This window comes from Fonsecaea nubica, assembly GCF_001646965.1.
Source record: "Fonsecaea nubica strain CBS 269.64 chromosome Unknown Scaff8, whole genome shotgun sequence".
In the NCBI taxonomy this organism is placed as follows: domain Eukaryota; kingdom Fungi; phylum Ascomycota; class Eurotiomycetes; order Chaetothyriales; family Herpotrichiellaceae; genus Fonsecaea; species Fonsecaea nubica.
In genome coordinates this window covers 397,357-419,015 of record NW_019173681.1, presented here as the reverse complement: position 1 = coordinate 419,015, position 21,659 = coordinate 397,357, and the positions used below count along the sequence as shown (strand labels likewise).

Below are 21,659 nucleotides of genomic sequence, written 5' to 3'. Positions count from 1 at the left end.
AGACATTGATTGAGTCGGGTTTCAGGTAGCTGAACCTGTACATACCAGGCAGATGAGTGCGTTGCGTTCCAGTTTGTCTGGCGTCCATACCAGGGCTGGTTGTCACAAGGACAAGTGTGAGAAGTGAATAAATGAATGTGACCTTTCACGATCCCATCCAGAATTGAATACGGCTCTCTATCCTGCCCAGCGAGTGCGATTGCGCATGTTGAATGAATGAACTACTCGTCAAGTCCATGCGAATGGATATGGATATGGATAATTGTTTGTATTGATCGCTATCTAGGTATCTAATGTAATGTGACTGACTGACTGACCAATCGACTGACCGACGGACGAGGCATGAATGCTGAGTACAGACAGTACATACCATTCAACAGTGAACGCGTGAACAGTGAACAGTGAATCGTAGACCAACCTGGCATTCGACACTCGACCGAGCGACCCAGGTTCATTCGAGACATATAATACCTAGGGAGGTAGATAAAGGTATGTAAGTGCCATGGCCCGCGTTGAAGGACGAGCTGGAAAAGACATGACCTCCGTCCGGTCTCCCCGGTCCACGATCCACGGTTCGCAGGTCCCGCGCATAGTGATGGTCTCTTTTTCTCCCTCTCTCTCGCTGCTCTTTTCTCTTTGACCTCCCCTCGTTCCTATGACTGCTATGCACCCCCGTTCCATTCCGTTCCTTGAGGATCGATCTATGGGTCGAGTCGAGGAAATCCATTTCATGCATTGATGCAAGTCCGATCATCCCTGGGCCCTTTACCTTTTCTTTTCCTTTCCTTCTCGATGAATATCCGAATGCGAAGCCGGAGAGCGTCACCATATCCCTCCATCCACCACCACCACCCATGTAATACATGAATGACCATCCCATTGCGATGAACGCACGAACGAATTCCGGCATAGTAACAACTCTCAGGCATTAAAGAGGCTGAAATCCCTAATGGTCAAGGAGCGGACGATGTGGGCAAAGACGTCGCGTGCGTGGGTGACCTCGTCGAGAATCATAGCCTGGGTGGCGGGGCTGTCGGACGACGAGCCCAGGCGCTGGCCGGCCTCGACGAATTCCTTGACGGGCACGTTGATGCGGACGCACACGTCAGTGCTGTAGGATGGGAGACGGATCAGGAGGAGGAACTGGTGGACCAGCGAGGTTAGATGTTGAGCGGAGGAAGAAGATGATGAGGTGGCGGAAGGGGAAGAGGAAGAAGTCGATCCGGCGGTGGGGAGGGATGGTGTCGTCGTCGTTGGTTGTCGCGCTATCTCGTGACTGTTGATGTTCCCTGCCAGCATGTACGCGGGATGCCCGGCCAAGCTGGGGTCGGCCATCTGGACGGGTTGCGGGTTCGGCAGCGGAGATGCAAGCGTGTCCGGCGGCGAAATCACGTCGGTAAAATGGACCTTTGCTGCCTCGGCGTCCAGCTCTTCTCGTGACCGCTGCGGGGCGGCTGCGGTGCCATTGACGATGGTTTGGGTAACGGCTGTAGTGGTTGTGGTGGTCGTCGTTCCGTCAGGCGCCGTGGTCGTCGAGGTCGTGGTTGTCGGCCCTGGGGACGGACTGGGTTGGCTCACGTTGGCCGGGACGTAGTCGTCGATCTCGAAGATGACCGACGTCAGCGTTGTCGGCGAAAGGAAGACTTCTTGATGGTCGGGGATCTGCCGGATGTCGCTGTTGCACTGTCAGCACTCGAGAAACACTCTGTAGAAGACGCCTCCCCCAAACAGATAAGACGAATAGACAGAGATGTGCTTTGCTCGTTCGGAAGGGACGACAGTATGCATGACGCGTGCGCCAAAATGTCGGGAGATGGGATCAGGCTATAGAATATCATGGCAGGCTGGAATCGAGGAGCGCAAGTACGTGTCGTTATTCAGCGACTCCCGCGGTCTCGTCTCAGCCACATCTCCTGTCATACATCCATCCTTTACGCTGTTGATACCGTCTCTGCCTCGGTCCCAATCGACTCTTGCTTGACACTTATCGGAAGAGACTCACTTACCTTGAATCAATCAGATCCACCGGTAACTCCACGGTCATTGCCCCTCCATAAAGCTCACGGACGCCGTATGTGCTAGTCATAGTCGACCTATGGCGTAGGACGGACGAAATGTAGGATTTGTTTCTTTCGATTGAGAGGGGCAAATCCTTGGAATCACTGGCGCGGAGAGAGTGTGTACGTGTGTGTGAATGTTGGTGGGTGGCCAGAGAGATGGAGCCAGCGCAGGGGGGTTTTTAGAGGGATTTTGATGCTTCACCAACAGGCAGCACAGCGAGGGTTGTCGCCTGGATCGTCGGATGAGCTCGCCTCAGGCATCCTCGTTCAAGACCATAATTGCAGACAATATCCTCCAAGCCTTAGTGGTATAAGACGATAAAGATAAATGTTCTCTCATTCACATACTATGAGAGCCGACTGGCGGATCCTGGTACGAATGGTGAATGGGTGGCCATGATAAACCGACAATTACCCGCCCAGCGCCTATACACAAGCACGTGACTAGCACGTGACAAGCAAGGCTGCGCATACAGAGACGCATGAGAGCGATGCGCAGCAGATACTGGCACCTCCTCTTCAACTCTGTGAAATGGCTCTGGAAGACAAGTTTTGATCTGTTTTTGATTCATTCTGTTCGGGATACCCCCTAGGCCAACTGAATGCAGTGCCCACTGAATTCCTCCGATGCCGTCAATTACTTGCCATCGACCGAAGAAGTATTGTAGCTGTGGCAAAGCTGTGACTATCGAAGACCCCCGCAAACCCATATGAACAAGCTCGAATCGCTGCTAACCAATGTAACTAACTACACGCATCTTCAACTCGCTCATTGAACCCCCTACAACAAAATCATACCCGCCCCTGAAACAAATGCGATCGTGAGGTAAACCACGAGCTGCATCACACCCACATGGCTAGGAGTCGAAATTCCATGGATACCGGCATTTGCCGAGCCGCTACCGCTGCTGCTGCCGCCAGACCCTGAGCTGGATCCAGACCCAGAACCGGAGCTCGATCCCGACCCTCCCGTGCCGCTGGGTGCTGAGGTGACAGTACCAGTGCCTCCATTACCGGCCTGGCTGATCAACGTCGCGCAATTTCCACTTGGGCTGGTAGGGGATGCTGTTGAGGCAGAGCCGCTGAAATCGCAGGCCGAGGCGCCGTTTCCTTGTGCAGCTTGTTGTTCGTAGTAGGTGTTGAGTGCCCACCCGAGTTGTTGCTCAGCATTGCACATGCTGTAAGCACCGTAGTCGCCGGTGGTGGCGTTGGCGGCAATACCGTCGCAGACACCATCGGCGAGACCACAAACAACGCCGAATAAGTCACCAATCTCGTCAGTGGGCACGTTGTTGGGACGGCAGGTCAACGCATTGAACATGCATTCGCAGAGTTCTTGGTTGGGCGTGGGAGGCAGGCTGGACGACGCTTGCCAGTCGTCACCGACACTCGGGCAGGAGGCGGCAGCAGTATTGGTCGGGGTGTAGTCGTTTGCGTTGACGCCAGTTGGGTCAATTTGCGCAATTTGGGTGGACAAGGCGTTGAAGTCGGCCAGAGTGCTCACCGAATCGCCGGAAACAGTGACCAGACCTTAACTCGCTGTTAGCATGAGTCTAGTGCAGAAAGAAACATGAATCTCTCACCATAGTCGTTTGCCTCTTGGAAATACATGTAGACAATGCCGCCCGACCACACAGGAGTCATTTGAGGGCCGAACAGGGCCTGCACTTCAGTGAACTGACGGGGTTGAACGGTGTTGCATCCGTACTCTGCAAAGAACACAGGGACATTGTAGGTTGAGAATTCCTTGGTACGTTCATCGTAGCCAGACAGCGTGTAGCTAGACTTGCCGCACCACGAGTAGATGTTGTAGCCCCAGAAATCAATAGAATCCGCCGAGTCTCCGCAGTCGAAGTAATTGGCAAGATTGACACGAATATCGGCATCGTCGTTGGTAGCATAGCCCACTCCTATGGGACGGTAGTTTTGTCTCTTGATATAAGCCTTCATGTCGCGGACGGCAGCCTTGACGAATGCGCTGGCATCGGTGTTGGTGTTGTTGTTGGACACCTCGTTGCCTGCAAAGTAACCCAGGGTATTCGTATATTTGGACATGTTGTCAATGACCGCAGTATAGCGAGCATACAAGTCATCGTCCCAGGTGGGGGTGTCACGGTTGATCGAGGTACCAGGAGACGAGAGGTCAGCAATGACATAGATGCCAGCGTCTGCCAGCGCATTCATGCAATCATCGTGGTTCTTGGTGGGGTCGACCGCGTAGACACGGATGGTGTTGGTTCCGAGTTGGGTGAGGTAGGGAATGTCTCGCTGGCATGTCGAAGCATCGGCCAGAGGGTCAATATAGTTGTCGTCACCGCTGGATGTTGTGCCATTGCCTAGATAATCCTCTTTTTTCACTTGTCAATGTCTCATCGAGTACAGGACCGAGGAGAGGAACGCACGTTGGTAGGCCACGCCTTTAATGAAGCTGTATGCCGCATTAGCCCACGATCCAGGGAGTGATATCAGGAGCTGCACTTACAATTGTGTTCCATTGGTCTCATAGAAGAATTTCGAGCCCTAGGTGCAAACAAACGATCAGTCCTGTTCATCTTCCCTGGCTCGGGACAGAGAGGTTGGGTGACAGCGTACTTTAATGACAATAGGGTCTACATCTGCAAATGCGGCTCTGAAGAAAAGAGTAGCGCCAGCGACAGCGGTCGCAGCGGCGGAGAAGGCCTTCATGGCAATGACAATGTGTGAGAAAAGTAGTTGAACAGAGGGAAGTAGTCTTTCAAGGGCGTGTGCGTGCGGCTAAAAGGTGTGCAGATGTTCTCGAGATACCTCAGAACAGGAATGTTGTTTCCCCAGGCGAGGAAGGGCACTGGTGATTACAGTAATGAGCTGTCGCTGCCCAACAAGCAGGCAGGAACGAAGGACAAACAATGTTAGGGATATGGAAAAGAATGTCACGAATGTGAATGAACCAACGAAGGTAGTAAACAAGGGGCGCAAGGAGGGTAACAAAAAGATCAAGTGCAGACAAACTTCTACAGGAGGATTGACGACGGTGACTGCGACGTTCAGATCAAGGGGGGACAGATTTCAAGGGATGGGGAGCGTTACGCAGTTAGTACGATGAGTGGCAGTAGTGGTGGTTTGTTGTCGTACCCTCCTCCGCTCGATGCATTCATGGGGTTTGGCCTGGTTTGATCTGCTTTGGGTGTGGACACCGAGCATAAACGCATAACGGACCATCACGGGTGCCGATTGAACCAAACCCCTGGGTGTTTCCTCCCTAAGGACGAAGGCAACTCAGGCTGGTAGGCTCCTGAACCACACCACAACAAAAGACCCCAAGATTCTGTTCTCCTGGGGGGCATCTGTGCCTAATTCGTGGGCGCCCCCGTTAGCTGCCTCAGGGTGCTTAGGCTGCTTAAGCTCCCTCAGAACGGTGAAGCCTTACTCGTGGCAGCCCTAACAGAGCCGTTAGGGGGCATCTGCACTCACCTGCTGTCGATTGGTCCTCGGACTTGTTGCAGATCTGTTTTCGATACTGTTTTTGCCGCGTCTGCCGGCGCAACATCAAAGGTGTTCGACACGCGTCCCTTCTCCATCGAGTCATATACGAGAGATACCGATTCGTTGAGGCTGTGCATCTTCAAAGTCCGTGGTCCGCAACAACTGTGATGATTAACCATCATCTCATTTCGTCGGACTATCAACAATCATTGACGAGATTAATGCATACGGGTATCGAGCACACACCCTTCTGGGAGGCAGTGAAGCAGAAGAACAGCACAGATTCAAGCAAAGAAGTCACTCGAGGGAATAATCATGTACATATTATTACTCGGACCGCAATTCCCCCCAACTGATGGATTCCTGAGGGACCCCCAGACCAGGACCTGCTCCTCCTTTGACATACATCTCATTATCGAGAAATATTTTCCCAGGTATTGGCAACACTCCGTTCCCTGTCTTTCCGATCAGGTCCGTGCAAGGACTGGGTTCATGATTTGCCACTGATATGTTGTTAGCAAATAATGAGTGACGGTGTGGAGGAAAGTCTCTGCATGTCTCACGGCTTCCTTATCCTGGGCGCTCCTTTCGAGCTCAAACAAGCACAACAGTGTCTCGGCCTTGCAACAGAATCGAGATAATGATGGCCCTGATATGTCCACCGCGTTCTCCGCAGCCTGGCTCTTATTTGCCCTGGACGAAATTGGATTTGTCTGGGTTGCTGACCGAGGCCGCCACATCCATTGGAGAATGGCCCCCTTTTTTCCCACCTGGTTGCATCCAATGGCCAGGGGTATGGCACGCCCAACACGATCCTTCTCCATCGAGCCCCTGGGCTATGACGACTCCTGGTTCATGATCAGTCCATGAGGGACAGGCCCACCTGAAATAGCAATTCGCCACTTAAAGCTGGTCTTGCATCTATTGTTTCTAGCAAAGCTTGTTTCACCCACAGTGGCCCAGAGATTGACATGAAAATGCCGGTTTCTCGAGGTGGATCAAAAAGCAGGTTTTTTTATTCGTATAATCAAGGATGGAGGGTGTTGGATATGAAAGATTTTCCAGATGATCATGAGCCTGGGAGCTTGGTACGTCAGGCACGCTCAACGGTCTGGCCAAAGATCTGTGATAAGGCCCTTGCTGGGACTGGATCTTTCTAGTCGATATGAGAGCATTCTTCGTCAGGAAATACAAACACGCCAACAATGACAATCGCTGCCGATCCGGTCTCAGAGTTGACCCACAGAATCAATCATGATACTTTCTCGGCTACAAAGCCACAGAAGCCACAAGCGGGATTAGAGGAAGCATGTTGAAAGATATTTGCATATGAATTCACGGGGTACTTTTCTACATGTCGCAAGGTACAGGGATGCCGCATCGAAAGGAATATCACACCAGAAAAAGGACAAGGGCCAAAAACGTTGTTACATGGCACTTACATATTCACATGTAGTCTGTTTATCATCCACGTGTCGAAGAAATTAGTCGACGGAGTATACAACACACAAGACCTGATAAATAGATAACGGCGACCTATAAAACCATTCAGAACAGAATTCCGAACTCCGTACCTACTGTATGTACCTGCTGTACCTACCTACATTGGTACAATATGCGATTGTCAGTCACGGCATTCGGAGTCAATGAAGCCGTTTCGGATGGACTGTTCTTGACCTCGTTCGGCACCTTGTGCCATCTGGAGAACCGCGTTGGCTGGTAAGGCCCTCTTTCGGTGTTTGTCAGCGACATGAATTGTGCATCTCCTTGCCAAAATTCCAATGGATATCATTGTCCACCGCATCCAGGACAGTATTATCAGCACTGGTGGCACCAGGTGGCACTGCATCGGAACAATAACGCGGAGGAACAACTCAGATTACCGGGACCACCATCCGTCCATTGCTTCCACCATTGCGGAAACATGCAGGTTTTGCTGACAGCCAAAAAATTGCCCGAGACGCAGTTGAGATCTGCACGTAAAATGCCCCTCCATAGTATGAAACACGGGTTGTGTGACCCGCGTACCAGGCAATATCTCCGCCAACGAAACAGGGTGAGCTTCATCCTTCTTGCCTATGTAGTATATGATGACCGTTTCTCTTGACCCGTCGTGCACCATTTAGACCATGATAGGCATATAATCAAGGCATTTAGCGTGTGGCTCGATGTGCTGCCCTGTTATGCATATGCACTCGTACATAGCCACCAGCCCAGCCACGGATTAAGTTGTTGGTGTGCCAGAGATAGTAGTCGAGCTGCAGCAAGGCGGGAAGCGTGTCCGTAGCGCAATAAGCGATGTAGGTCAAGTGGGTACAGGCTGAGAGATGACGCTCTTGATGTGTCGCAATTCATCGACCGAGGAACGAATGGCAAGGACGCGGCCAGGAAAACTCGAGGCATTTCCTTCACCAACGGTTAGTGTTATGTGCCATGGCCGAAGACGCCGCCAAAGAGCAGCAAAAGAGGAGACAAAACAAAGAATCAAAAAAGGTGGTGGTGGGTGTGGCGTTCCTCATGGGCCTGGTTCATATTTGCCCAATAATGCTCAATGCCCATTGCCTAGCGCCTATCGCCCAGCCCACCTTTCCCCCCCTTGTTTGTTGATCCCTGCCACCCTGGTCGGGGGGTGTGCCTGAGTAACAGTTAAGCCTCATTTGCTCTCAGCCGTTTGCTGCTTGTTGGGTTGAAGCCCCCCATGCGCCCCTGCCGGCCCGAAATCACAAGTTTGGAGGCAACATCCACCGAACCATCGGCCGACAAATCCCAAGAGCCACTGGGCCACCCACTGTAGCCAGGTCCCCTCTAGTCTCTAGCCTCTAGGCTGCGCACCTCATGCACCAGCAGTCGGCCCCCCTTAATCCTAAGCCCGAAACAAGCATGTCCTGAGAAGACTCCAGTCTTGCCAGCTCTTGTCCAATCCTGCTCCCTCCCTGGTTCTACGGGTACACTGCTCAGCTCCCTTTGTCGTCCTTTTTTCCCATTATTCAAACTCACCAGCCTCGCACCTTGGTCCTTCGTCGACAATCTTCTTTCGTACTGTCGTTTTCTTCCTCGTGATCCTCCTTCACTCGCTTCTATCGCTGCGAGCAGAAGGTAAGGACAACGAGGACTTGCTCGTCTTGGCCTTGGGAAAGGGCAATTGTCAGCTCGGGGTCCGTAAATAAGGGCAACGCCTATCAGCAACGCGCCTTCTGCAGCGGCACATTGGCTGAGCAACCGCACCTCCCCCTTCGTTCGCTTCAACAACAACTTCCGCCCAATTCACCAACATCCGCTCCCTCTACCTTTCACCTGCGATTTTGACAACTCTTGAGCCAGCTTTCCTCCGAGGACTGTCTTGCTGGGATTTCCCAGAAAATAGACAGTGGCAGTTCGACAGGGAGCTTGACGAATTCCATCATTCCCCTACGCCGCGTACCCCCTGTCTCACGTTTACTGCTTATACTCATACCACGCCTAATATTACACACCACACAATACGTGCGATCGACGTTTTCGCGTGTGCCGTATATTGCACTCTGGGACATTTTTGATGGGACATCTCTGAAGTAGGTGGAACAAGATTTTGTCCTGCGGATTTACTGTGCAAACATTGGAATCACCCGCTTTGGCTGCCACATGCTGACTTCAGTCGTGTATCAGAAACCATACTCAAGATGTCAGGTCATCCTCACCAGGGCGACTATGATGATGGCTACGGCCAGCATCATGGCAACGACGCCTATTACCAGGAGGACCAACATGGCTACCACGACCAATATGACTATGGTGGCCACCAGCAACATGGAGGCGAGGGCTATTATGATGAATCGTAAGGATTACGAGTCTTGAACTTATTCATCAGTGCACTGACACGGAGCAGTGGCTACTATAATGCCGATGCATCAAATCCTTACCACAACGACGGCGGTTACTACGAAGGTCACCAAGGGTATCAGGACGACTACTATGACGGCCAATACTATGACCAAGGAGCTGCTGGACAGCACTACAACCAAGGACAACGTCCAAGACGCCGCGGCCATGACTCGGAAGAGGACTCGGAAACGTTTAGTGACTTTACCATGAGATCTGACATTGGCCGCGCAGCTGAAATGGACTACTATGGTCGTGGGGATGAGCGCTACAACAGCGGCTACGATGGTCAGGGCGGACGTGGGTACCGACCTCCGTCTTCTCAAATTTCATATGGTGGTAACAGGTCATCCGGCGCCTCGACTCCGATTTATGGGATGGATTACAACAATGCTTTGCCTGCCGGCCAACGTTCTCGCGAGCCTTATCCAGCCTGGACCTCCGATGCCCAGATTCCCCTTTCGAAAGAGGAGGTTGAAGACATATTTTTGGATTTGACTTCAAAGTTCGGCTTCCAACGTGACAGCATGCGCAACATGTACGACCACATGATGACCTTGTTGGATTCACGAGCTTCGCGCATGACGCCCAACCAGGCCTTGTTGTCTCTCCATGCAGATTATATTGGAGGCGACAATGCAAATTATCGCCGGTGGTATTTTGCTGCTCATCTGGACCTTGATGATGCGGTAGGTTTCGCCAACATGAAGCTCGGAAAGGCAAACCGCCGAACAAGAAAGGCCAGAAAGGCTGCCGCGAAAAAGGCAAAGGAGAACCCACAAAATGAAGAGGCTACTTTGGAAGCTCTCGAGGGTGACAACTCCTTGGAGGCCGCCGAGTACCGCTGGAAGACACGCATGAACAAGATGTCGCAGCATGACCGTGCCCGCCAGATCGCCCTGTACCTGCTTTGTTGGGGCGAAGCCAACCAAGTGCGTTTCATGCCTGAGGCACTCTGCTTCATATTTAAGTGTGCAGACGACTACCTGCACTCTCCCGCATGCCAGGCTCGTGTCGAAGCAGTTGAGGAGTTCACCTACCTGAACAATGTCATCACTCCTCTCTACACCTATATCCGCGACCAGGCCTACGAAATTATCGACGGCAAGTACGTTCGTCGGGAGAAGGACCACAACAAGGTTATTGGATACGATGATATCAACCAGCTCTTCTGGTATCCCGAAGGTATTGAGAGGATCGTAATGAACGACAAATCGCGGATTGTTGATCTTCCACCTGCGGAGAGATATCTGAAGTTGGGCGAGGTAAACTGGAAGAAGGTTTTCTTCAAGACATACAAGGAGACTCGATCCTGGTTCCACTTGATTGTCAACTTCAACCGTATCTGGGTTATCCATCTCACGACTTTCTGGTTCTACACAGCTTTCAATTCTCCGACGCTGTACACTAAGAATTATCAGCAACAACTGAACAACAAGCCTCACGCTGCTGCTCAGTGGTCTGCCGTCGCTCTAGGTGGGACGATTGCGACTTTGATCAACATCCTGGCTACTTTGATCGAATGGTCATACGTCCCTCGGAAATGGGCAGGTGCTCAGCATTTGACCAAGCGACTCCTGTTCTTGATCGGTGTCTTCATCTTGAACATTGCGCCCAGTGTCTACATCTTTGGCTTCTCGCAAACGTCAAAGGTATCTCTGATTTTGGGCGTGGTGCAGTTCCTTGTCGCTCTGGCCACATTCTTCTTTTTCTCAATCATGCCTCTGGGCGGGTTGTTTGGGAGCTACCTGACCGGGAACAGTCGTCGCTATGTCGCCAGTCAAACTTTCACTGCCTCGTACCCTCGTCTCAAGGGTAACGACATGTGGATGTCTTTCGGCCTGTGGATCATGGTTTTCGCTGCCAAATTGGCCGAGTCGTATTTCTTCCTCACGCTGTCATTCCGAGACCCGATCAAGATTCTATCCTACACCAAAATCCAGCATTGCCAAGGAGACAAGATTCTGAAAGACTACCTCTGCAAGTATCAGCCGAAGATCTTGCTCGGAATCATGTTCTTCACGGATTTGATCCTGTTCTTCTTGGATACCTATTTGTGGTATATCATCTGGAACTGCGTCTTCTCAGTCGCTCGGTCGTTCTACTTGGGTGTATCTATTTGGACACCATGGCGAAACATTTTCTCTCGCTTGCCGAAGCGAATTTACTCCAAGGTCCTGGCTACGACTGACATGGAAATCAAGTATAAGCCAAAGGTTCTCATCTCGCAAGTCTGGAATGCCATCGTTATTTCCATGTACAGAGAACATCTCTTGGCTATCGACCATGTTCAGAAACTGCTCTACCACCAAGTTCCTTCGGAGCAGGAAGGCAAGCGCACACTTCGGGCTCCGACGTTCTTTGTCTCTCAGGAAGATCACTCGTTCAAGACGGAATTCTTCCCTTCACAGAGTGAAGCGGAGCGTCGTATCTCATTCTTCGCTCAGTCACTGTCGACACCTATTCCCGAACCTCTTCCAGTTGATAATATGCCGACTTTCACCGTCCTTATCCCCCACTACGGTGAAAAGATTCTTTTGTCGCTGCGAGAGATTATCCGTGAAGATGAGCCTTATTCTCGGGTTACGCTTCTTGAATACCTGAAACAGCTCCATCCTCATGAGTGGGATTGCTTTGTCAAAGACACTAAAATTCTTGCGGACGAGACATCTCAGTTCAACGGCGACTATGAAAAATCCGAGAAAGATACAGCGAAGAGCAAGATCGATGATCTTCCGTTCTACTGCATTGGTTTCAAGTCGGCTGCGCCAGAATATACTTTGCGAACTCGAATCTGGGCCTCCCTCCGCTCTCAAACCTTGTACCGTACAATTTCGGGTTTCATGAACTACAGCAGAGCCATCAAACTCCTGTATCGCGTGGAGAATCCAGAAGTGGTACAGATGTTCGGTGGCAACTCTGACAAGCTTGAGCGTGAACTTGAACGAATGGCCAGACGCAAGTTCAAGATTGTGGTTTCCATGCAGCGCTACGCCAAGTTCAAGAAGGAAGAGCGTGAAAACACCGAATTCTTACTCCGAGCTTATCCAGACCTTCAGATCGCATACCTGGACGAAGAACCGCCACAGAATGAAGGAGAAGAACCTCGCTTGTACTCGGCCCTGATTGATGGCCATTCGGAACTCCTTGAGAACGGTATGCGTCGACCCAAGTTCAGAGTCCAGCTCTCTGGCAACCCCATTCTCGGAGACGGCAAATCCGACAACCAGAATCATGCAATTATCTTCTACCGTGGCGAATACATTCAGCTGATCGACGCCAACCAAGACAACTACTTGGAAGAGTGTTTGAAAATCCGAAGCGTCTTGGCCGAGTTCGAGGAAATGACGACTGATAATGTCTCGCCATACACTCCTGGCTTGCCGCCAACCAAGACTACCCCAGTGGCTATTCTCGGTGCTCGCGAATACATTTTCTCTGAGAATATTGGTGTGCTTGGTGATGTGGCTGCCGGCAAAGAACAAACCTTCGGTACTCTCTTCGCTCGTACTCTGGCTCAAATCGGCGGCAAGCTTCATTATGGTCATCCTGATTTCCTCAACGGTATCTTCATGACAACTCGAGGTGGTGTCTCGAAGGCTCAAAAGGGTCTGCACCTGAACGAAGATATCTATGCTGGAATGAATGCTCTCATCCGTGGTGGACGCATCAAGCATTGTGAATACTACCAGTGTGGCAAGGGTCGCGATCTTGGTTTTGGTTCCATTCTCAACTTCACGACCAAGATCGGGACTGGTATGGGTGAACAGATGTTGTCTCGAGAGTACTATTATCTGGGTACTCAGCTGCCGCTGGATCGCTTCCTGTCTTTCTACTATGCGCACCCTGGTTTCCATATCAACAACATGTTCATCATGTTGTCTGTGCAGCTCTTCATGATTGTGCTCATCAACCTTGGCGCCTTGAGACACGAGACTATCGTCTGTTTCTACAACCGAAATGTTCCGCCGACAGATCCTCTCAAGCCTACCGGATGCACAAACCTGACGCCTATTATGGAATGGGTCGAGCGTTGCGTTGTCTCCATCTTCATTGTCTTCTTCATCTCCTTCGTACCCCTGGTTGTTCAGGAGTTGACCGAGCGTGGATTTTGGCGCGCTGCTACTCGTTTGGCTAAGCACTTTGCATCTGCCTCGCCTATCTTCGAGGTGTTTGTGTGCCAGATCTATGCCAGCTCCATTCAACAGGATCTCTCATTTGGAGGTGCACGATACATTGGTACTGGCCGTGGCTTTGCGACAGCACGCATCCCGTTCGGAGTTCTCTACTCTCGTTTCGCTGGTCCGTCCATCTACCTGGGAGCTCGCTCATTGATGATGTTGCTGTTCGGTACAATCACTGTCTGGGGTGCCTGGCTCTTGTGGTTCTGGGTTTCACTACTGGGGCTTTGCATCTCCCCCTTCATCTTCAACCCCCACCAGTTCGCCTGGAACGACTTCTTCATCGACTACAGAGACTATCTGAGGTGGCTGTCTCGGGGCAACTCGCGGTCGCATGCCTCGTCTTGGATCGCTTTCTGTCGACTGTCGCGTACTCGTCTCACCGGATACAAGCGCAAGGCTCTGGGTGTTCCGTCCGAGAAGCTCTCTGGGGACGTCCCTCGGGCTAGCTTCACCAGTGTCTTCTTCAGCGAGGTTGTCGGTCCCCTGGTGCTTGTCTGCTTTACGCTGATCCCTTACCTCTTCATCAACGCTCAGACCGGCGTAACAACTGATGTCAAGCCACCTACAAACTCTTTGGTCAGAGTAGCGATTGTAGCCTTTGCTCCCATTGCCATCAACGCTGGTGTGCTGGCTGGTCTCTTTGGCATGGCTTGCTGCATGGGTCCTGTCTTGAGCATGTGCTGCAAGAAGTTTGGTTCGGTCCTCGCGGCCATCGCTCATGGTGTGGCCGTCATTATGCTCTTTGCGTTCTGGGAGGTCATGTTCTTCCTCGAGGGATGGGTTTTCGCCAAGGCACTCTTGGGCATGATCGCTGTGGTGGCTCTCCAACGATTCGTCTTCAAGTTGATCATCGCGCTCTGCTTGACGAGAGAATTCAAACACGACACCTCCAACATTGCCTGGTGGACTGGCAAATGGTACTCGATGGGTTGGCACTCGATGTCCCAGCCTGCACGAGAATATCTTTGCAAGATCACCGAGCTTGGATTTTTCGCCGCGGACTTTATCCTTGGGCACATCATCATGTTCATCATGTTGCCGGCTCTCTGTGTTCCCTACATCGACAAATTCCACTCGGTCATGCTCTTCTGGCTTCGACCCAGGTATGTCACTTCCTTTCCCCTTTTCTCAACGCAAGACTAATCCTTTCTACAGCCGTCAGATCAGACCCCCCATCTACTCGATCAAACAATCCCGTCTCCGGAAGAGACGTGTCATTCGCTACGCCATTTTGTATTTCATTATGCTCATTATTTTCCTTGTGCTCATCATTGGGCCTATCATTGTCCGGAAATACATCACTGGACTACCGACCATTCCTCTCGACCTCGTTCAACCTACCGGACAGAACAACAACGACACGACAACTGGCGTTACCGGTTCGGCTCTCGTCAACTTTGGTCAGGATGCTGGAACTGCGGCTGCAACAGCGGCTGCCACCACCTCGGCCAACTCCAATGACCCCTTCAGCTTCGGAGGCGGTGGCGGACGATTTATCCGCTGGTAAAAACAGTCATGGCCAAAGCTTTGCGCAAAACGGTTGGCGTGTATAAATTGGTGCGTACGGACAGGAAGGAGGAGAACAAATTAGACAACACGGCCCTCTAATGAGTTTGAGATTCTCTTATCGGCCATTGATCCGAACCAATTAATGATTGAAATGGCATAGACAAGCAGCCTTTGCAAAGGGGAGCTTTCTTTAGCTGGTCTTTCGAACCTAGCAAATATTGGGGGGGGGGGGGGGGTGAAGGGGGCGTCTGGTTGAACTTTTATTTGCTTAAGAGATATTGTACTGTACATGACAGTCAAATGAGAACTGCATACAATTGAAATGGACTTTGGACAGAGTCTTTGGGTTTCAGGCGAGCCGGTACTCGCGGTACGAGGCACGAGGACTTGATTTCTTGTAGTTGGAGATTTGTTGGTCAGCAGCGAGGACCGGAAATTTGATCTGCCCCTGAATCCAGGCGAGCAGGGTTTCTGACTGTGCCACGTGACTTGCCGCATTGAGCCCTTTTCGCTTTCGCAGGATCCTGAGTGACCGCGGCATGGTTAAATCCTCCCAGGCTCCCGACTCGAGAACCCGCCGTGATCGCCTCATTCCTGTTTCTAACCCCGTTTTTGGGGAGGTTGTTGACACCTCCTTTCTGACCTCACAAGATGGACTCTCATGACGCCCAAGAATATGTCACCAACCTGGCCAACAATGCCGCCGAACAATTCCAGAAAATCCCTGGGTCCGCCATCTTCCTTCGCTACGTGAAGTCCAGTTACCAGAACGACCCGATCCGGTCTGCCGTCGAGCTCTTCCTGGTGCTGTTCGCAATTCGATATTTGCTAGCTCCAAAGTATTCGACCAAGCAGAATTATGTGAAGTTGTCTGATGAGGTGGGCACATTGTTTAGGCAATGGGGATAGCGAGCGTTGAAGGGCTGACTGCGAAACCAGGAAATCGACGATTTGGTTGATGAGTGGACGCCGGAGCCTCTGGTTGGGAAGACCACACCCTTCGAGGAAGCAGAACTGGAAAGGCACCCCATCATCGTCGGGTAAGTCCAGCTTTGAAGATTACTGTTACATACAAAATATACTGAATATGAAGCGACAGACCCAGTGGCCCCCGAACCAAACTGAATAACGGCCGAACAGTGATCAACCTAGCCTCGTACAACTTCTACAATTTTATCTCGAACGAAAACCTCAAAGAGCGGGCTATTCAGACACTGCGTACTTATGGAGTTGGGCCCTGCGGCCCGCCCGGTTTCTATGGTACCCAGGACGTCCACATGAAGATCGAGGCGGACATTGCGGCCTTCCTCGGTACTACGGCATGCATCATCTATGCTCAAGCGTTTTCCACGATTTCCAGTGTCATTCCGGCCTTTTCCAAGAGAGGGGACATAATCGTTGCCGACAAAGCCGTGAATTATGCCATTCGAAAGGGTATACAGATTTCCAGAAGTGCAGTCAGATGGTATGAACACAACGATATGGAAGATCTACAGAGGGTGCTGGCCAAGGTTACCAAGGAACAAGCCAAAAAGCCGCTGACAAGACGGTTTATCATTACTGAGGGACTGTTCGAGAATGTTGGTGATATGGTTGATTTGCCCAAAATTGTGAGTTACCCCCTGATCGATCGCCAGGAGATTGAGCGTTCTAACTGAGGTTGTGCAGATTGAGTTGAAGCTCAAGTACAAGTTCCGACTGATCCTTGACGAGACGTGGTCGTTTGGCGTCTTGGGTCGAACTGGTCGAGGTGTGACTGAACACCAGCACGTTGACGCAGCAGAGGTGGACATGATTGTCGGCTCAATGGCAGGTCCTTTGTCGGCGGCAGGAGGTTTCTGCGCGGGGTCGGATGAAGTTGTCGAGCACCAGCGATTATCTGCGGCCTCGTATACCTTCTCTGCAGCGCTGCCAGCCATGTCCGCTGTCACGGCAAGCGAGACCTTGATGATGTTGCAGACTCAGCCGGACTTGTTTTTCCAATTGAAAGAGAATATCAAGGCCATGTGGCAGCAGCTTGACCCGCGAAGTGATTGGATGTACTGTACAAGTGCACCCGAGAATCCAATCATGTTGCTGGTGCTGAAGCCTGAGGTGGTTTCATCACGGAGGTTGACGTTCGAGGATCAACAACAATTGCTGCAGGACATCGTGGACGAGGTGAGCCAGACAGAAGTCCTTTCTCTCTCCTATCGATCCTGGTCTCACAACTAACTTATTGGACATAGTGCCTCGCGCAGAACGTTCTCATCACCCGGGCCAAGTCACTCCCCGCGGGACCCTCAGGCACCAAGACCGATATTTTTACGCCGTTACCTGCTCTCAGGATTTGCATAACCATCGGCTTGACCAAGAAAGAGATCGAGAAGGCAGGCATCACGATTCGGCACGCAATTACGAAAATCCTTACACGGAAACGGTGAAACGGTCTTGCTTCTTGTCAACCGCAAGTCTCCCGGTCCTCGACGTTTGTACAATACAGTATTAGTTCTGCTTTGTCCGGGATACAGCGGAACAGCATTTAGATTTTTGTAATAGCAGAAGAATAATGAACGGCCTAGGGCGGGTTTTTCCTTCGAGAGCAGCCGCCCTTATCTGGGCCAGAGCATGAGAGTTTCACATACAGAGCAACCAACTAATAATGACGATGATCGGCCATTTTTCAATCCTTTTTTGCTGGTTCCTGCTCTCCGTTGGTATTGCTATCGCCTGGTATAGGATCCAAGCGACAAGTCGGTAGCGCCCAAAACTGGAGCATGATGGATGGCAGGCAAGATCAGGAACTTTCTATCGATCGTGGATTGATCAAGGCACTGACATGAACTAGGAACTCCCTGCGAACCACAGTGTCGTAGCGTAGGATGAGCGGAAAATGCACCGAATTGTATAGGTACGTACCTCCTGGATGGAAAGTATATACACTTGCACTCTTTCTTCTGAGTCTTGATCCTGTACCAGTCCATTCAGGTGGAATGATTGATTGAGGCTTGATCTGTATTTCTGCTCCTATCTCTTTCTGCTCTCCATCCTCGCCCGGATACGAGCTCTCCCGACCCATGTCTGTCACTCTACTCCGCCCCCAGCCGCAGAGAAACAGCATGTGGCATCAACGGCTCCGCGAGCTGAAGGAAATTCCAACGTCTCCGCATATTCCGGATCTTAGACTCTCAGAACACCTGCGAAAGATGGTTAGTATGACGCTCAATTGCGGGGTGTGGCGGTGTCTGGTCGTCCTCTTGGAGAGCCTCGCTTACGAACACTTTCCCTTGGACCTTCAGCAGCTTCCAGCAACGCGGGGAGGTCTGCTGCTCTGCTGGCCACATGTCTGCCATGCCTGTTCCTGTCATTCAGCAGTCGAATGGGCCTCGAACGACGCCCTGTCCGGTGCTCACATGCTCCAAATGCCAGGACTGTTGGTGGAGCGGCTGAATCCGGCTCTTGACAGACTGGTCGAGCTGAATGGACTTGCATTTGGCCTCGTGTTGGATGGTGTCGACTACATAAACCCGGCTCGTGTCACTCTTGTTGCTCGGTCATGCTCTCCTCCTAGGTAGCAAACTGCAGCTGCTGAAACCCCGTACCATACTTTCTTCCTTGTCCAGTTGGCTGCCAAAGAAGATTCTCAGGGCCTTTGTGGTCACCATGTCTTACCCAACCAGAGATGCTTTTGTCCATGTTGGAACCTGGGACGATGAAACTCGCAAGCATCCTGCAATGAAGTGGATGGAGGACTACACGATCAACTTCAACAAGCGCGGCAATTGGAGCCAGGAGGAATGCGATTGGGTGAGGTTCTCATGCTTTATGAGTGTCTCGTACAATCTTGGTGCGGCTCTTTCGCTTCTCAGTCGCTGACCTGAAGGTCCACAGACTTCTGCAGATGCCACTCTCGTCAAACCCGACGGCTCAGTACACACCGGTAACGCACAGGCCTTTAGCGAAGCCAAGGGCATGTACGCACCGTTCTCCCAGGAATTCCATGAGCCCTATTTCCTGGTCTGCTTCGACACGGACGAGGGTTGGGAGATGATCGGCCAAGCATACTTGTTCGCCAACTGTCAAGGGTCACCAACGGCGCAGGAAAAAAAGGTCCAGGACCTGCAGGGACGGGAATGGGATGTCAAGATTCCGGGTGGCTTTCATTTCGTCTATGCCAAGCAGCAGGGAGCGCCGCATGACGGGATCGTGTTGAAAAGGACAGAGATCATGAGTGATTCGATGCCGGCAGTGCAGATCCTTATGGCGAGGGGAGTCTTGAAGCTGTGAAATGTGTCTTCAGTCCAGACATTTGTCAGAGGAACATGGACCAGGGGACGAAAAATGGACTTGATTTAGCAGGCCGGTAATTACCACTCACTATGCACCGAGGGTCAATGGAGAGCGCATTTCTACCTTCTTGTTTCCCGATAATGCCCTTCTCCCGGGCAAGGTCATACCCTGTCAAACGAGGAGGGTGGTGGTGTCCCCCCAAGTCGAGAACAGAGAGCCAAGAAGAAATCAAAAAGCGTGGAAGCTGACCGGGCTTACCTGCAGTTGTGTTTTAGATCCAAGGGGAGTCGATGTCAGATGCGGCCGCGAAGGACCTGGACGAGGCTGCGTCAGAAAGGGAGGGACTCCTGAAGGAGGCAAGGCTGCTAAAGCGGCGAGGGATGAGAATTTGTGAGATGACTGCGTTCTGCTGCTCGTCAGGCATCCTTTTCATCCTTCTCATCATGTCCTTCTCTTCGTTCCCTCAATGCTGCACGTTGTGTTTTCCTAATCCGATCTAACCCACACCATCCTGGAATTTGCTGGTATTAATATCCACCAATGTGCCACCTCCGCTTCCCTTCCCCGTATTTCTTCGCCTAATCCGGGATCCTCCTTACATCAGATCCGGCTTTGGCTAGTGAGGGATCAAATATACACGGTGATGGGCTGGGGATCCTCTCGTCTCTGTTGGAGCCGATCATTCAATTCCTGGAGTCGCTTGACTAGCCTCGAGAGGCGAGCATCACAGTGCTAGAGCTTGTCGTCGACACTTCCCAAGATGTTGCTATCTTTGATGGTGCGTACAAAGACAGCAACGGTTTGGTCGGAGCAGCCAGCCGAGATCTTTGGGGCTATTTCACACATGTCGGACTTGTCGTTGTTGTTTATTCCGACATCAGGCGCCCTTCCTGGGAGGGACCACTACCAAGAAAGGGAATGACCAGTGGACACCGGCAGGAAGTGGTGGTCGAACTATATCCGGTTCCCAACATAGAGGAGAGAGATTAGTCTGGCTCAGACTCCTCTGCGCCCATGCATGCCCAGAGCCGCGTCAAAGCCAATGAGGAAAAGCCATCCTTTTCAAGAGACAGACTGCAAGGCCTGGAACCTGGAGCATCACCCATAGTGATGGTCCGTGTCGGTACTCTCGAGATCCAAAGAAAGATCTGACAGCGCTGCCAGTCTAGAAACCAGTGTCTATAAAGTCTTTGAATTGTTCGCAACCCTTGGACAATGCCATCAACCGCCTCTCAATCCACTCACTTGACTTACCAGTTTCCTTACGACTTTCATTAGGTCTAATTTGGTTTTCAAGACTTTGTACAAGATTTCCTCGCATTCAGTTATTTTCTTCATTGAGCACCATGAGGACCTCAGTCGTTGCCACCGCGGTTTTCTCCAGCGTCGCTGCTGCAAAGGGGAGCTGGGGCTCCGGGGGAAGCTACCCGCCTTATGCCTCGAAAAACTGCCCATTCATCCCTGCTGATGACCAATTCGTTCTCTTTGCCGAAGACATTCAGACGGTCTCACAAGTCAAGGCAGACCAAGCCTTCCTGAGGTCGCAAGATCTCTACGTCGAGACCGCCTACGATCTGGCCACTGCTTCTCAATTCACCATCCCCGACTTCGCTGCCGGTGCCAACTGCTCCTTGAACCTGGCAGTCCCCAGCCCCGATCAGATCTATGGTGATCTCTCCCAGATCATCTTCAGTGGTGGCGGGAAGTACGTGAATATTCAACCTCTTGCCTTGTCCCTTATCCCACATTATCAACTCTATCTAGCCTACCTATTCTATGGGACATGACTGACGGTTAAATCCAAATGTAGCTTGAACTTCTCTCAACTGCAGAACGAACTTCCGAGCTCTGGCTGTACGTACACTCCTTCCCCCCGCGAGTCATCACGCACATCGCCCAAGTTGACTCTTGACGACCTCCGATGACAAAATTCTGACAAGTTCTGTACAATAGTGACGTTCAACACCCTCGGAAACCTCCAAAACGTCGGGGTCCAGAAAGTGATCCCGGGCAAACTGCTCACCCTCGTCCCCAGCTTCCCCTGCCCACCTCCTGGCACCGTCCTCCCCGGAATCATCCAATCTATCGACACCACACTTGTTATGCGCGACACTGTGGGACCAGTCTGCCTCTCGGGTCTGTTCGTCTTGATTGAGCCTGTTGGAAACCCGCCAAGCCCACCCGCGGCTTCCAGCACGAGCGCATATAAGACGACCAGCTACACTGGAAGCTATACCGGCACCTATAGCACCAACAGCGTTTCTGCCACTTACAGCAGCAAATGGGCGGCTTGAGAGGTCGGAGGTTGAGACGTGGA

General features: G+C 51.6%; 6 protein-coding genes across 6 annotated transcripts; 4 read left to right on the top strand and 2 right to left on the bottom strand.

Annotated features, from left to right (window-relative positions):
• Positions 1-921: 921 nt before the first annotated feature.
• AYO20_01994 (hypothetical protein) lies at positions 922-2,086 on the bottom strand (the record flags this gene model as incomplete). The annotated part of the gene is made up of 2 exons (XM_022640300.1): positions 922-1,675; positions 2,007-2,086. The coding sequence occupies 2 exons, from the start codon at positions 2,084-2,086 to the stop codon at positions 922-924; spliced, it is 834 nt and encodes a 277-aa protein (XP_022503800.1).
• Positions 2,087-2,841: 755 nt separating this feature from the next.
• Positions 2,842-4,745, bottom strand: AYO20_01993 (hypothetical protein; the record flags this gene model as incomplete). The annotated part of the gene is made up of 5 exons (XM_022640299.1): positions 2,842-3,590; positions 3,644-4,408; positions 4,463-4,488; positions 4,543-4,580; positions 4,653-4,745. 5 exons carry the CDS (start codon positions 4,743-4,745, stop codon positions 2,842-2,844), a joined length of 1,671 nt encoding a protein of 556 aa, XP_022503799.1.
• Positions 4,746-9,181: 4,436 nt separating this feature from the next.
• On the top strand, positions 9,182-15,071 carry AYO20_01992 (1,3-beta-glucan synthase component FKS1; the record flags this gene model as incomplete). The annotated part of the gene is made up of 3 exons (XM_022640298.1): positions 9,182-9,336; positions 9,388-14,667; positions 14,720-15,071. 3 exons carry the CDS (start codon positions 9,182-9,184, stop codon positions 15,069-15,071), a joined length of 5,787 nt encoding a protein of 1,928 aa, XP_022503798.1.
• Positions 15,072-15,724: 653 nt separating this feature from the next.
• On the top strand, positions 15,725-17,496 carry AYO20_01991 (hypothetical protein; the record flags this gene model as incomplete). Its single annotated transcript, XM_022640297.1, has 5 exons — positions 15,725-15,952; positions 16,013-16,113; positions 16,173-16,683; positions 16,742-17,233; positions 17,302-17,496. The coding sequence occupies 5 exons, from the start codon at positions 15,725-15,727 to the stop codon at positions 17,494-17,496; spliced, it is 1,527 nt and encodes a 508-aa protein (XP_022503797.1).
• Positions 17,497-18,715: 1,219 nt separating this feature from the next.
• On the top strand, positions 18,716-19,339 carry AYO20_01990 (hypothetical protein; the record flags this gene model as incomplete). The annotated part of the gene is made up of 2 exons (XM_022640296.1): positions 18,716-18,859; positions 18,944-19,339. 2 exons carry the CDS (start codon positions 18,716-18,718, stop codon positions 19,337-19,339), a joined length of 540 nt encoding a protein of 179 aa, XP_022503796.1.
• A 1,349-nt stretch (positions 19,340-20,688) lies between these two features.
• On the top strand, positions 20,689-21,636 carry AYO20_01989 (hypothetical protein; the record flags this gene model as incomplete). Its single annotated transcript, XM_022640295.1, has 3 exons — positions 20,689-21,047; positions 21,153-21,196; positions 21,296-21,636. 3 exons carry the CDS (start codon positions 20,689-20,691, stop codon positions 21,634-21,636), a joined length of 744 nt encoding a protein of 247 aa, XP_022503795.1.
• Between the last annotated feature and the right edge of the window lie 23 nt (positions 21,637-21,659).